This window comes from Mesoplodon mirus, assembly GCF_964341445.2.
Source record: "Mesoplodon mirus genome assembly, chromosome: 13".
NCBI lineage: Eukaryota > Metazoa > Chordata > Mammalia > Artiodactyla > Ziphiidae > Mesoplodon > Mesoplodon mirus.
This window is the reverse complement of record NC_138989.1, coordinates 82,205,381-82,217,641: the sequence shown is the minus strand read 5'-3', so window position 1 is coordinate 82,217,641 and position 12,261 is coordinate 82,205,381. Positions and strand designations below refer to the sequence as shown.

At 38.7% G+C, this 12,261-nt stretch overlaps 1 protein-coding gene across 1 annotated transcript in view; it reads left to right on the top strand.

Annotated features, from left to right (window-relative positions):
* Positions 1-12,261, top strand: part of CD226 (CD226 molecule) — an 81,423-nt gene that overhangs the window by 44,591 nt on the left and 24,571 nt on the right. Inside the window, exon 3 of the mRNA XM_082641621.1 lies at positions 11,379-11,726. Coding sequence (XP_082497747.1) covers positions 11,379-11,726 — 348 coding nt within the window. The remainder of the gene's footprint in view (positions 1-11,378; positions 11,727-12,261) is intronic.

Below are 12,261 nucleotides of genomic sequence, written 5' to 3'. Positions count from 1 at the left end.
ATGGCTCACAGAAAATTTTGTTTCTCCTTCTTGTTAAAATTTTGTTTATGTTCTTTCATTTTCCCAACACAGTGTCCCGTATCTGACTTAGCCTTTTATTTATATTGTCCCACAGTTTCCTTCTCTTTTCTCATACCTTCCTTTCCCTGTATGAATTTTAATTTCTCATTCATTTCCTTTAAGCTTTTATTTTCTTACTTTTTCCATTTCTTATGAGTGTTCTCCCTTTTCTTCTTTTTTTGCCCCCGTCTTGTCTCACCTTACTTAGAGATGAAATGTTTTCTGTGTGCTTGTTATGTGGGTGAAGTGTTAACTTTGGTAAATAGCTGTATGGTTTCAGGTTGTCAGCCGGAGGGCTGTGGTTTCTCTTTCCAACATTTTGTCACATGGAACCACTTGCTGAAGAAAGGAAGCTAGTTTTTGGTAGATATGAGACTCATAGACACAATATTGTAGTTTAACACAGATAGCACATCTTATCGTATTTTAAAATAAATTTCTTTTTTTCAAGGGTGGTTTCCCTTCTCTTCTCCTCTTCTCTCCTGTCCTCTCTTCTCTACTCGTTTTTTTTCTTTTTTTTGAAGTATAGTTTACAAGCAACATTATATTAGTTTCAGGTGTACGACATAGTGGTTCAACATTTATATTCATTATGAATTGATCACTATGATAAGTCTAGTTCATCTGTCACCATACAAAATTAATACAATATTATTATTATTATTTTTTTGACCACACCACATGGCTTGCAGGGATCTTAGTTCCCAACCAGGGATTAAACCTGGACCCACGGCAGTGAAAGTGCTGCGTCCTAACCCCTGGACCACCAGGGAATTCCCAGTACAGTATTATTAACTATAGTCCCCATGCTGTACATTACATCCCCGATATTTATTTTATAACTGGAAATTTGTATTTCTTAATCCCTTTCACCTATTTCACCTAACCTCCCATTCCCTTCCCCCCCCCGGTAACCGCCAGTTTGTTCTCTGTATCTATAAGTCTGCTTCTGTTTTGTTTGTTTGTTTCTTCATTTGTTTTATTTTTTTAGATTACTCACACAAATGAAATCATATGGTATTTATCTTTCTCTATCTGACTTATTTCACTTAGCATAATACCCTCTAGGTCCATCCATGATGTTTCAAAGAGCAAGATTTCATTATCTTTTAATGGCTGAGTAATAGTCCATTGTGTATATATATACCACATCTTCTTTATCCATTCATCTGTTGACGGACACTTAGGTTGCTTCCATATCTTGGCCATTGTAAATAATGCTGCAGTGAATATAGGGGTGCATGTATCTTTTCAAATTAGTGTTTTCATTTTCTTTAGATAAATATCCAAAAGTGAAATTGCTGGATCATATTGTAGTTACATTTTTAATTTTTTGAGGAACCTCCATACTGTTTTCCACAGTGGCTGCACCAATTTATTATGTTCCCACCAATAGTGCACCAGGGTTCCCTTCTTCTCCTTGTCCTCGCCAGAACTTGTTATGTCTTGTCTTTTTGATAATAGCCGTTCTGACAAGTGTGAAGTGGTATCTTATTGTGGTTTTGATTTGCATTTCCCTGATGATTAGTGATGTTGAGCATCTTTTCATGTGTCTGTTGGCCATCTGTGTATGTCTTCTTCAGAAAAATGTCTATTCAGGTCCTCTGCCCATTTTTTAATTGAGTTATTTGCTTTTGCGAAATTGAGTTGCGTGAGTTCTTTAAATATTTTGGATATCAACCCCTTATCAAGTATATCACTTGCAAATATCTTCTCCCACTCAGTGGTTGCCTTTTTGTTTTGTTGATGGCTCCCTTTGCTGTGCAAAAGCTTTTTAGTTTAATATGGTCCCATTGTTTATATTTGCTTTTGTTGCCCTTCTTTGCTTTTTTAATTGGAAGACAAGAAAGTGGCTCCCAGACAAGCCCTGAGCAAATCTGTGACCAGGTAGAGGCTGTGACAGAAGCTCTCACCTTCCTGCATTTCTTATCTGGAGTCTGTGTGCTTTGTGACACTGTTACTCTTCTTTTTACTTGAACAATAGGTCAGAATTCCTTGTTGGCAACTGTGAAGCTATCAAATTAAAAACGTGGTAATAACTACTAAATAGATAGACATGTTACCATTCTGGGCTATTGTAATTTTGAAAAATAATTCCTGAAGTTTATTCTCTAGATCAAGTTCTTAAACTGCTTGCTCTCAGGATCCCTTTAAACTCTTAAAATTTTTTTTATTGTGGTAAGACCATTTAATATGTGATCTAAATTCTTAACAGTTTTTTTTAGTATACAAGCAGTATTGTTACCTACATGCACTATGTTGTACAGCACGTCTTGAGAGCTTATGTATCTTGCATAACTGAAATTTAATACCCATTGATTAGCAACTCCTCATTTCTTCCTTCTCCCAGACCCTGGAAACCACTGTTCTATTCTTTGCTTCTATGACTTGACTATTTTAGATACTTCATATAAGTGAAATCATGCAGTATTTGTCCTTCCGTGATGGGCTTATTTCACTTAGCATAGAGTCCTCCAGGTTCATCCCTGTTGTCTCATATTGCACAGTTTTCTTCTCTTTAAGGCTGAATAATATCTCATTGTATGTATATTCCACATTTTCTTTATCCACTTATCCATCGATGGACATTTAGGTTGCTTCCATGTCTTGGCTGTTTGAATAGTGCTGCAATGAATATAGGAGTGCTGCTTCTGGATGAATACCCATAAGTGGTATTGCTGAATCACATGGTAGTCCTATTTTTAATTTTTTAAAGTAATCTCCATACTGTTTTCCATAGAGGCTGTACCATTTTACATTCCTACCAACAATATACAAAATTTCCAATTTCTCCACATCTTCACCAACAACTAATTTCTTTCTTCCTTCCTCTCCCTCCCCTCTCTCCTTCCATTCCTTCCTTCCTTCCTTTTATATTAGTCATCCTAACAGGTGTAAGGTGATATCTCATTGTGGTTTTGGTTTGCCTTTCCCCAGTGATTAGTGACATTGAGCATCTTTTCATGTATCTGTTGACCATTTATATGTCTTATTATGTAAATCAAGTATTTAGTCCATTTTTTAAATTGGGCAATTAGTTTATTTTGCTGTTGAGCTATAGGCATTCCTTATATATTTTGGAACTTAACCCTTATCAGATATAAGGTTTACAAATATTTCTCCTGCTCTTTAGGTGTTTTTTTCTCTCTGTTGATTTTTTCCTTTGCAGTTCAGAAGCCTTTTAGTTTGATGTAGTCCCACTGGCCTATTTTTGCTCTATTGCCTGTGCTTTTGGTGTCATATCCAGGAGATCATTGCCAAGGCCAATGACATAATATGTTTTCTTCAGGAGTTCTGGAGTATCAGATCCTACGTTTAAGTCTTTAATCCATTTTGAGTTGATTTTTATGTATGGTATAAGTGTTTGAGTCGCCAGCCCAGCATTACCACAGAACAGTACTGTGAAATTCAGCCTCTTGATATGATCACTACCAAGAAAAGCTCCAGGAGTTTCAGTTATGTTTCTTATTATATGGTTAACAGAGTAAAACTTGAAGGAACATGTGTAAACAGTCATATCCTCTTTTCTATTTATGTTCTAGCCTCTTTCAAAAGCCTTTTTCTTACATAAAATGTGGTATAAAGATATTTACAATTAGTGAAACTATGTAAAATAACATCACCAATCATTTTTTTAATTAATTTATTTATTTTTTAACATCTTTATTGGAGTATAATTGCTTTACAATGGTGTGTTACTTTCTGCTTTATAACAAAGTGAATCAGCTATACATATACATATATCCCCATATCTCCTCCCTCTTGCTTCTCCCTCCCACCCTCCCTATCCCACCCCTCTAGGTGGTCACAAAGCACCGAGCTGATCTCCCTGTGCTATGTGGCTACCTCCTACTAGCTATCTGTTTTACATTTGGTAGTATATATAAGTCCATGCCACTATCTCACTTCGTCCCAGCTAACCCTTCCCCCTCCCTGTGTCCTCAAGTCCATTCTCTGTGTCTGCATCTTTATTCCTGTCCTGCCCCTAGGTTCTTCAGAACGTTTTTTTTTTTTTTTGGTTTGTTTTTTTGTTTTTAGATTCCATATATATGTGTTAGCATATGGTATTTGTTTTTGTCTTTCTGACTTACTTCACTCTGTATGAAAGACTCTAGGTCCATCCACCTCACTACAAATAACTCAATTTCGTTTCTTTTTATGGCTGAGTAATATTCCATTGTATATATGTGCCACATCTTCCTTATCCATTGATCTGTCGATGGACACTTAGGTTGCTTCCATGCCCTGGCTATTGTAAATAGAGCTGCAATGTACATTATGGTACATGACTCTTTTTAAATTATGGTTTTCTCAGGGTATATGTCCGGGAGTGGTATTGCTGGGTTGTAGGGTAGTTCTATTTTTAGTTTGTTAAGGAACCTCCATACTGTTCTCCATAGTGGATGTATCAATTTACATTCCCACCAACAGTGAAAGAGGGTTCCCTTTTCTCCACACACTCCACACACATTTATTGTTTGTAGATTTTTTGATGATGGCCATTCTGACTGCTGTGAGGTGATACCTCATTGTAGTTTTGATTTGCATTTCTCTAATGATTAGTGATGTTCAGCATCCTTTCATGTGTTTGTTGGCAATCTGTATATCTTCTTTGGAGAAATGGCTATTTAGGTCTTCTGCTCATTTTTGGATAGGCTTCTCTTTTTTATTGATATTGAGCTGTATGAGCTGCTTGTAAATTTTGGAGATTAATCCTTTGTCAGTTGCTTCATTTGCAAATATTTTCTCCCATTCTGAAGGTTGTCTTTTCATCTTGTTTATGTTTTCCTTTGCTGTGCGAAAGCTTTTAAGTTTCATTAGGTCCCATTTGTTTATTTTTGTTTTTATTTCCATTTCTCTAGGAGGTGGGTCAAAAGGATCTTGCTGTGATTTATGTCATAGAGTGTTCTGCCTATGTTTTCCTCTAAGACTTTTCTAGTGTCTGGCCTTACATTTAGGTCTTTAATCCATTTTGAGTTTATTTTTGTCTATGGTGTTAGGGAGTATTCTAATTTCATTCTTTTTACACGTAGCTGTCCAGTTTTTCCAGCACCACTTATTGAAGGGGCTGTTTTTCTCCATTGTATATTCTTGCCTCCTTTATCAAAAATAAGTTGACCATACATGCTTGGTTTATCTCTGGGCTTTCTATCCTGTTCCATTGATCTATATTTCTGTTTTTGTGCCAGTACCATACTGTCTTGATTACTGTAGCTTTGTTGTATAGTGTGAAGTCCAAGAGCCTGATTCCTCCAGCTCCGTTTTTCTTTCTCCGGATTGCTTTGGCTATTCGGGGTCTTTTGTGTTTCCATACAAATTGTGAACTTTTTTCTTCCAGTTCTGTGAAAAAAAGCCATTGGTAGTTTGATAGGGATTGAATTGAATCTGTAGATTGCTTAGGGTAGTATAGTCATTTTCACAATGTTGATTCTTCCAATCCAAGAACCTGGTGTATCTCTCCATCTGTTTCTATCATCTTTACTTTCTTTCATCAGTGTCTTATAGTTTTCTGCATACAGGTCTTTTGTCTCCTTAGGTAGGTTTATTCCTAGGTATTTTATTCTTCTTGTTGCAGTGGTAGATGGGAGTGTTTCCTTGATTTATCTTTCAGATTTTTCATCATTAGTGTATAGGAATGCAAGAGACTTCTGTGCCTTAATTTTGTATCCTGCTACTTTGCCAAATTCATTGATTACTTCTAATAGTTTTCTGGTAGCATCTTTAGGATTCTCTATATATAGTATCATGTCATCTGTAAACAGCAACAGCTTAACTTCTTTTTTTTCCGATTTGGATTCCTTTTATTTCTTTTTCTTCTGTGATTTCTGTGGCTAGGACTTCCAAAGCTATGTTGAATAAGAGTGATGAGAGTGGACATCCTTGTCTTGTTCCTGAACTTAGAACAATGCTTTCAGTTTTTTACCATTGAGAATGATGTTTGCTGTGTGTTTTTCGTATATGGCCTTTATTATGTTGAAATAGGTTCCCTCTATGCCCACTTTCTAGAGAGTTTTTATCATAAATGGGTGTTGTATTTTGTCAAAAGCTTTTTCTGCATCTACTGAGATGATCGTATGGTTTTTATTCTTCAGTTTGTTAATATGGTGTATCACATTGATTGATTTGCATATATTGAAGAAACCTTGTATCTCCAGGATAAATCACACTTGATCATGGTGTATGATCCTTTTAATGTGTTGTTGGATTCTGTTTGCCACTATTTTGTTGAGGAATTTTGCACCTATATTCATCAGTGATATTGGTCTGTAATTTTCTTTTTTTGTAGTATCTTTGTCTGGTTTTGGTATCAGGGTGATGGGGGCCTCATAGAATGAGTTTGGGAGTTTTCCTTCCTCTGCAATTTTTTGGAAGAGTTTGAGAATGATGGGTGTTAACTCTTCTCTAAATGTTTGATAGAAGTCACCTGTGAAGCCATCTGGTCCTGGATTTTGTTTCTTGGACGATTTTTAATTACATTTTCAATTTCATTACTTGTGATTGGTGTGTTCGTATTTTCTCTTTCTTCCTGGTTTAGTCTTGGAGGGTTATACCTTTCTAAGAACTTGTCCATTTCTTCCAGGTTGTCCATTTTATTGCCATAGGCTTGCTTGTAGTACTTTCTTAAGATGTTTCACATTTCTGTGGTGTCTGTTGTAACTTCTCCTTTTTCATTTCTAATTTTATTGATTTGAGTCCTCTCCCTCTTTTTCTTGATGAGTCTGGCTAATGGTTTATCAACTTTTTTTATGTTCTCAGAGAACCAGCTTTTAGTTTTATTGATCTTTGCTGTTGTTTTCTTTGTTTCTATTTCATTTATTTCTGCTCTGATCTTTATGATTTCTTTCCTTCTGCTATCTTTGGGTTTTGTTTGTTCTTCTTTCTCTAGTTCCTTTAGATGTAACCTTAGATTGTTTATTTGAGATTTTTCTTTTTTCTTGAGGTAGGCTTGTATAGCCATAAACTTCCCTCTTAGAGCTGCTTTTGCTGCATCCCATAGGTTTTGGATCGTTGTGTTTTCATTGTCATTTGTCTCTAGGTGTTTTTTGACTTCGTCTTTGATTTCTTCAGTGATCTCTTGGTTATTTAGTATCGTATTGTTTGGCCTTCATGTGTTTGTGTTTTTTACGTTTTTTTCCCCTGTAATTGATTTCTAATCTCATAGCGTTGTGGTTAGAAAAGATGCTTGATATGATTTCAATTTTCTTAAATTTACTGAGGCTTGATTTGTGACCCAAGATGTGATCTATCCTATAAAATGTTCCATGTGCACTTGAGAAGAAAGTGTAATCTGCTGTTTTTGGATCAAATGTCCTATAAATATCAATGAAATCTATCTGATCTGTTGTGTCATTTAAAGCTTGTGTTTCCTTATTAATTTTCTGTTTGGATGATCTCTCCATAGGTATAAGTGAATTGTTAAAGTCCCCCACTATTTTTGTGTTACTGTCAATTTCCTCTTGTATAGCTGTTAGCAGCTGCCTTATGTATTGAGGTGCTCCTATGTTGGGTGCATGTATATTTATAATTGTTATATCTTCTTCTTGGATTGATCCCTTGATCACTATGTAGTGTGCTTCCTTGTCTCTTGTAACATTCTTTATTTTAAAGTCTGTTTTATCTGATATGAGTATTGCTAGTCCAGCTTTCTTTTTTTTTTTTTTTTTTTTTTTTTGCAGTACACAGGCCTCTCACTGTTGTGGCCTCTCCCGTTGCAGAGCACAGGCTCTGGACACACAGGCTCAGCGGCCATGGCTCACAGGCCTACCCACCCCATGGCATGTGGGATCTTCCCAGACTGGGGCATGAACCTGTGTCCCCTGCATTGGCAGGCGGGCTCTCAACCACTGCGCCATCAGGGAAGCCCTCCAGCTTTCTTTTGATTTCCATTTGTGTGGAATATCATCTTCCATCCCCTCACTTTCAGTCTGTATGTGTCCCTAGGTCTGAAGTAGGTCTCTTGTAGACAGCATATATATGGATCTTTTTTTATATCCATTCAGCCAGTCTATGTCTTTTGGTTGGAGCATTTAATCCATTTACATTTAAGGTAATTATCGATATGTATATTCCTATTACCATTTTCTTAGTGGTTTTGGGTTTGTTATTGTAGGTCTTTTCCTTCTCTTGTATTTCCTGCCTAGAGAAGTTCCTTTAATATTTGTTGTAAAGCTGGTTTGGTGATGCTGAATTCTCTTAGCTTTTGCTTGTCTGTAAAGGTTTTAATTTCTCTGTCATATCTGAATGAGATCCTTGCTGGGTAGAGTAATCTTGGTTGTAGGATTTTCCCCTTCATCACTTTAAATATGTCCTGCCACTCCCTTCTGGCCTATAGAGTTTCTGCTGAAAGATCAGCTGTTAACCTTATGGGGATTTCCTTGTATGTTATTTGTTGTTTTTCCCTTGCTGCTTTTAATAATTTTTCTTTATATTTAATTTTTGGCAGTTTGATTAATATGTGTCTTGCGTGTTTCTCCTTGCATTTACCCTGTATGGGACTCCCTGTGCTTCCTGGACTTGATTAACTATTTCCTTTCCCATATTAGGGAAGCTTTCAACTATAATCTCTTCAAATATTTTCTCAGTCCCTTTCTTTTTCTCTTCTTTTTCTGGGTCCCCTTTAAATCAAATGTTGGTGAGTTTAATATTGTCCCAGAGGTCTCTGAGACTGTCCTCAATTCTTTTCATTCTTTTTTCTTTATTCTGCTCTGCAGTAGTTATTTTCACTATTTTATCTTCCTGGTCACTTATCTGTTCTTCTCTGTCAGTTATTCTGCTATTGATCCCTTCTAGAGAGTTTTTAATTTCATTTATTGTGCTGTTCATCACTGTTTGTTTGCTCTTTGGTTCTTCTAGGTCCTTGTTAAACCTTTCTTGTATTTTCTCCATTCTATTTCCAAGATTTTGGATCATCTTTACTATCATTATTCAGAATTCTTTTTCAGGTAGACTGCCTATTTTCTCTTCATTTGTTTGGTGTGGTGGGTTTTTACCTTGCTCCTTCATCTGCTGTGTGTTTCTCAGTCTTCTCATTTTGCTTAAGTTACTGTGTTTGGGGTCTCCTTTTCGTAGGCTGGAGGTTCGTAGTTCCCGTTGTTTTTGGTGTCTGCCCCCAGTGGCTAAGGTTGGTTCAGTGGGTTGTGTAGGCTTCCTGGTGGAGGGGACTAGTGCCTATTTTCTGGTGGATGAGGCTGGATCTTGTCTTTCTGGTGGGCAGGACCATGTCTGGTGGTGTGTTTTGGAGTGTCTGTGACCTTGTTATGATATTAGGCAGCCTCTCTGATAATGGGTGGGATTGTGTTCCTGTCTTGCTGGTTGTTTGGTTAGGGTGTCCAGCACTGTAGGTTGCTGGTTGTTGAGTAGAGCTGGGTCTTATCATTGAGATGGAGATCTCTGGGAGAGCTTTCGCTGTTTGATGTTATGTGGAGCCAGGAGGTCTCTGGTGGACCAATGTCCTGAACTTGGCTCTCCCACCTCAGAGGCACAGGCCTGACACCTGGGCAGAGCACCAAGACCGTGTCAGCCACCAGTCTCAGAGAAAAGGGAGAAAAGAAAGAAAGAAAGAAAGAAAGAAAGGAAGGAAGGAAGGAAGGGAGAGAGAGAGAGAGAAAGAAAGGAAGGAAAGAAGGAAGGAAGGGAGAAAGGAAGGGAGGAAGGAAGAAAGAAAAAAATAAAATAAAATGAAGTTATTAAAATAAAAAATAATTATTAAAAAGTAATTAATAAAAGAAAGTAAAAAGAGAGCAACGAAACCAAAAAACAAATCTACCAATGATAACAAGCGCTAAAAACTATACTAAACAAACAAACAAACAAAAAATGGACAGACAGAATCCTAGGACAAATGGTAAAAACAAAGCTATACCAACAAAAGCACAAAGAAGCATACATATACACACTCACAAAAACAGAAGGAAAAAAATATATCTATATATTTAAAAAAAAGGAGGAAGAGAGCAACCAAATCAACAAACAAATCTACCAATTATAATAGGCTCTAAATACTAAGCTAAGATAAACATAAAACCAGAAACAAGTTAGATGCAGAAAGCAAACCCTAAGTCTACATTTGCTCTCAAAGTCCACCGCCTCAATTTTGGGATGATTTGTTATCTATTCAGGTGTTCCATAGATGCAGGGTACATCAAGTTGATTGTGGAGATTTAATCTGCTGCTCCTGAGGCTGCTGGGAGATATTTCCCTTTCTCTTCTTTGTTCACACATCTCCCGGGGTTCAGCTTTGGATTTGGCCCCGCCTCTGCGTGTAGGTCACCTGAGGGCATCTGTTCTTTGCTCAGACAGGACGGGGTTAAAATAGCAGCTGATTAGGGGGCTCTGGCACACTCAGGCCAGAGGGAGGGAGGGGCTCGCTCGTTGCGTGTTCTCCTGGGGAAGTTGTCCCTGGATCACGGGACCCTGGCGGCAGTAGGCTGCACAGGCTCCCGGGAGGGGAGATGTAGATAGTGACCTGGGCTGGCACAGAGGCCTCTTGGTGGTGGCAGCAGCAGCCTTAGCGTCTCATGCCCGTTTCTGGGGTCCGCACTGATAGCCGTGGCTTGCGCCCGTCACTGGAGCTCATTTAGGCAGTGCTCTGAATCCCGTCTCCTCGCGCACGCCAAAATAATGGTCTCCTACCTCTTAGGCAAGTCCAGACCTTTTCCCGGACTCCCTCCTGGCCAGCCGTGGCACACTAACCACTTCAGGCTGTGTTCACACCGCCAACCCCAGTCCTCTCCCTGCGCTCCGAACTCAGAAGCCCGAGCCTCAGCTCCCAGCCCCCGCCCACCCCGGCGGGTGAGCAGACAAGCCTCTCGGGGTGGTGAGTGCTGGTTGGCACGGATCCTCTGTGCGGGAATCTCTCCGCTTTGCCCTCCGCACCCCTGTGGCTGCGCTCTCCTCCGCTACTCCGAAGCTTTCCCCCTCTGCCACCCGCAGTCTCCGCCCGCGAAGGGGCTTCTAGTGTGTGGAAACCTTTCCTCCTTCACGGCTCCCTCCCACTGGTGCAGGTCCTGTCCCTATCCTTTTGTCTCTGTTTATTCTTTTTTCTTTTGCCCTACCCAGGTACTTTAGGAGTCTCTTGCCTTTTGGGGGGTCTGAGGTCTTCTGCCAGCGTCCAGTAGGTGTTCTGTAGGAGTTGTTCCACGTGCAGATGTATTTGTGATGTATTTGTGGGGAGGAAGGTGATCTCTACGTCTTACTCTTTCTCCATCTTGAAGGTCTCCTCTCCATCACCAATCAGCGCCCAGAACTTTCTGGGTGCTTCCGCCTTAGCATCCAAGAGTTCGAGGACCAAAGTATAATCATTTGCTTCTTCTTTTCAGACGGTTTTGAGACATCTGTGCCATCAAATAGCCAGACAGTCTCAGAACCTGGAAAAAATGTCACACTCACCTGCCAGCCTCAAATGAAATGGCTGTTAGAAGAAGTTACATGGGAAAAGATCCAGCCCCATCAGATTGACCTCTTAACTATCTGCAACTTGTCCCAAGCAAGAAGTTACACTTCAAAGTACCCAAGACAGATACTGAGCAACTGCACCCAGGGAATGAGGAGGGCCTTCATCACCATGCCCCACATTATGGCCTCTGACTCAGGACTCTACCGCTGTGGCTTCAAAGCCAGCACAGGAGAAACTGAAACCTTCGTGATGAGACTGATCGTAACCGATGGTGAGTAGGTGACAGTTGCCTTAATGTGTCAAAAATGGAAAAAGCCAGCCACTGTGGATTGGTTTCTTTTGTCTTTTTCATGACTTTATTATTCAAAATATCTTTAATGATTGAATTTGGTAAGTTGTCAGTTATCGCTGTTAGTGTTTATCTTGCTAATCCATCAATCACAGATTTAACAGATTTAATGTTTCCCATTTTTTTGATCTGCCACTTTCCTAAAATTAAAAAAAAAAGATTCAGTCAGTCTGAAAAATACATGGTATCAACAGCCTATTAGTTTCAGCTGTATAATTTCTTTTTTTTTCAGCTGTATAATTTTTAATTTTCCAATTACTTTAAAACTTTTTGATGGTGGTAACTAGGTTTTATAATCCTCGTGTATCCTCAGCAATAATAAGGTGTTAGATTGGTATTTGCTGAGTCAGTGATGAGTAAAGTGTAATAAATGTTTAATAATGTGGTTGCTACTTTGCCAGATCAGAGCTTTGGTTCCCTCAGTTATTTTCAGAGCTGGAAGCAGGAATAGACTGGC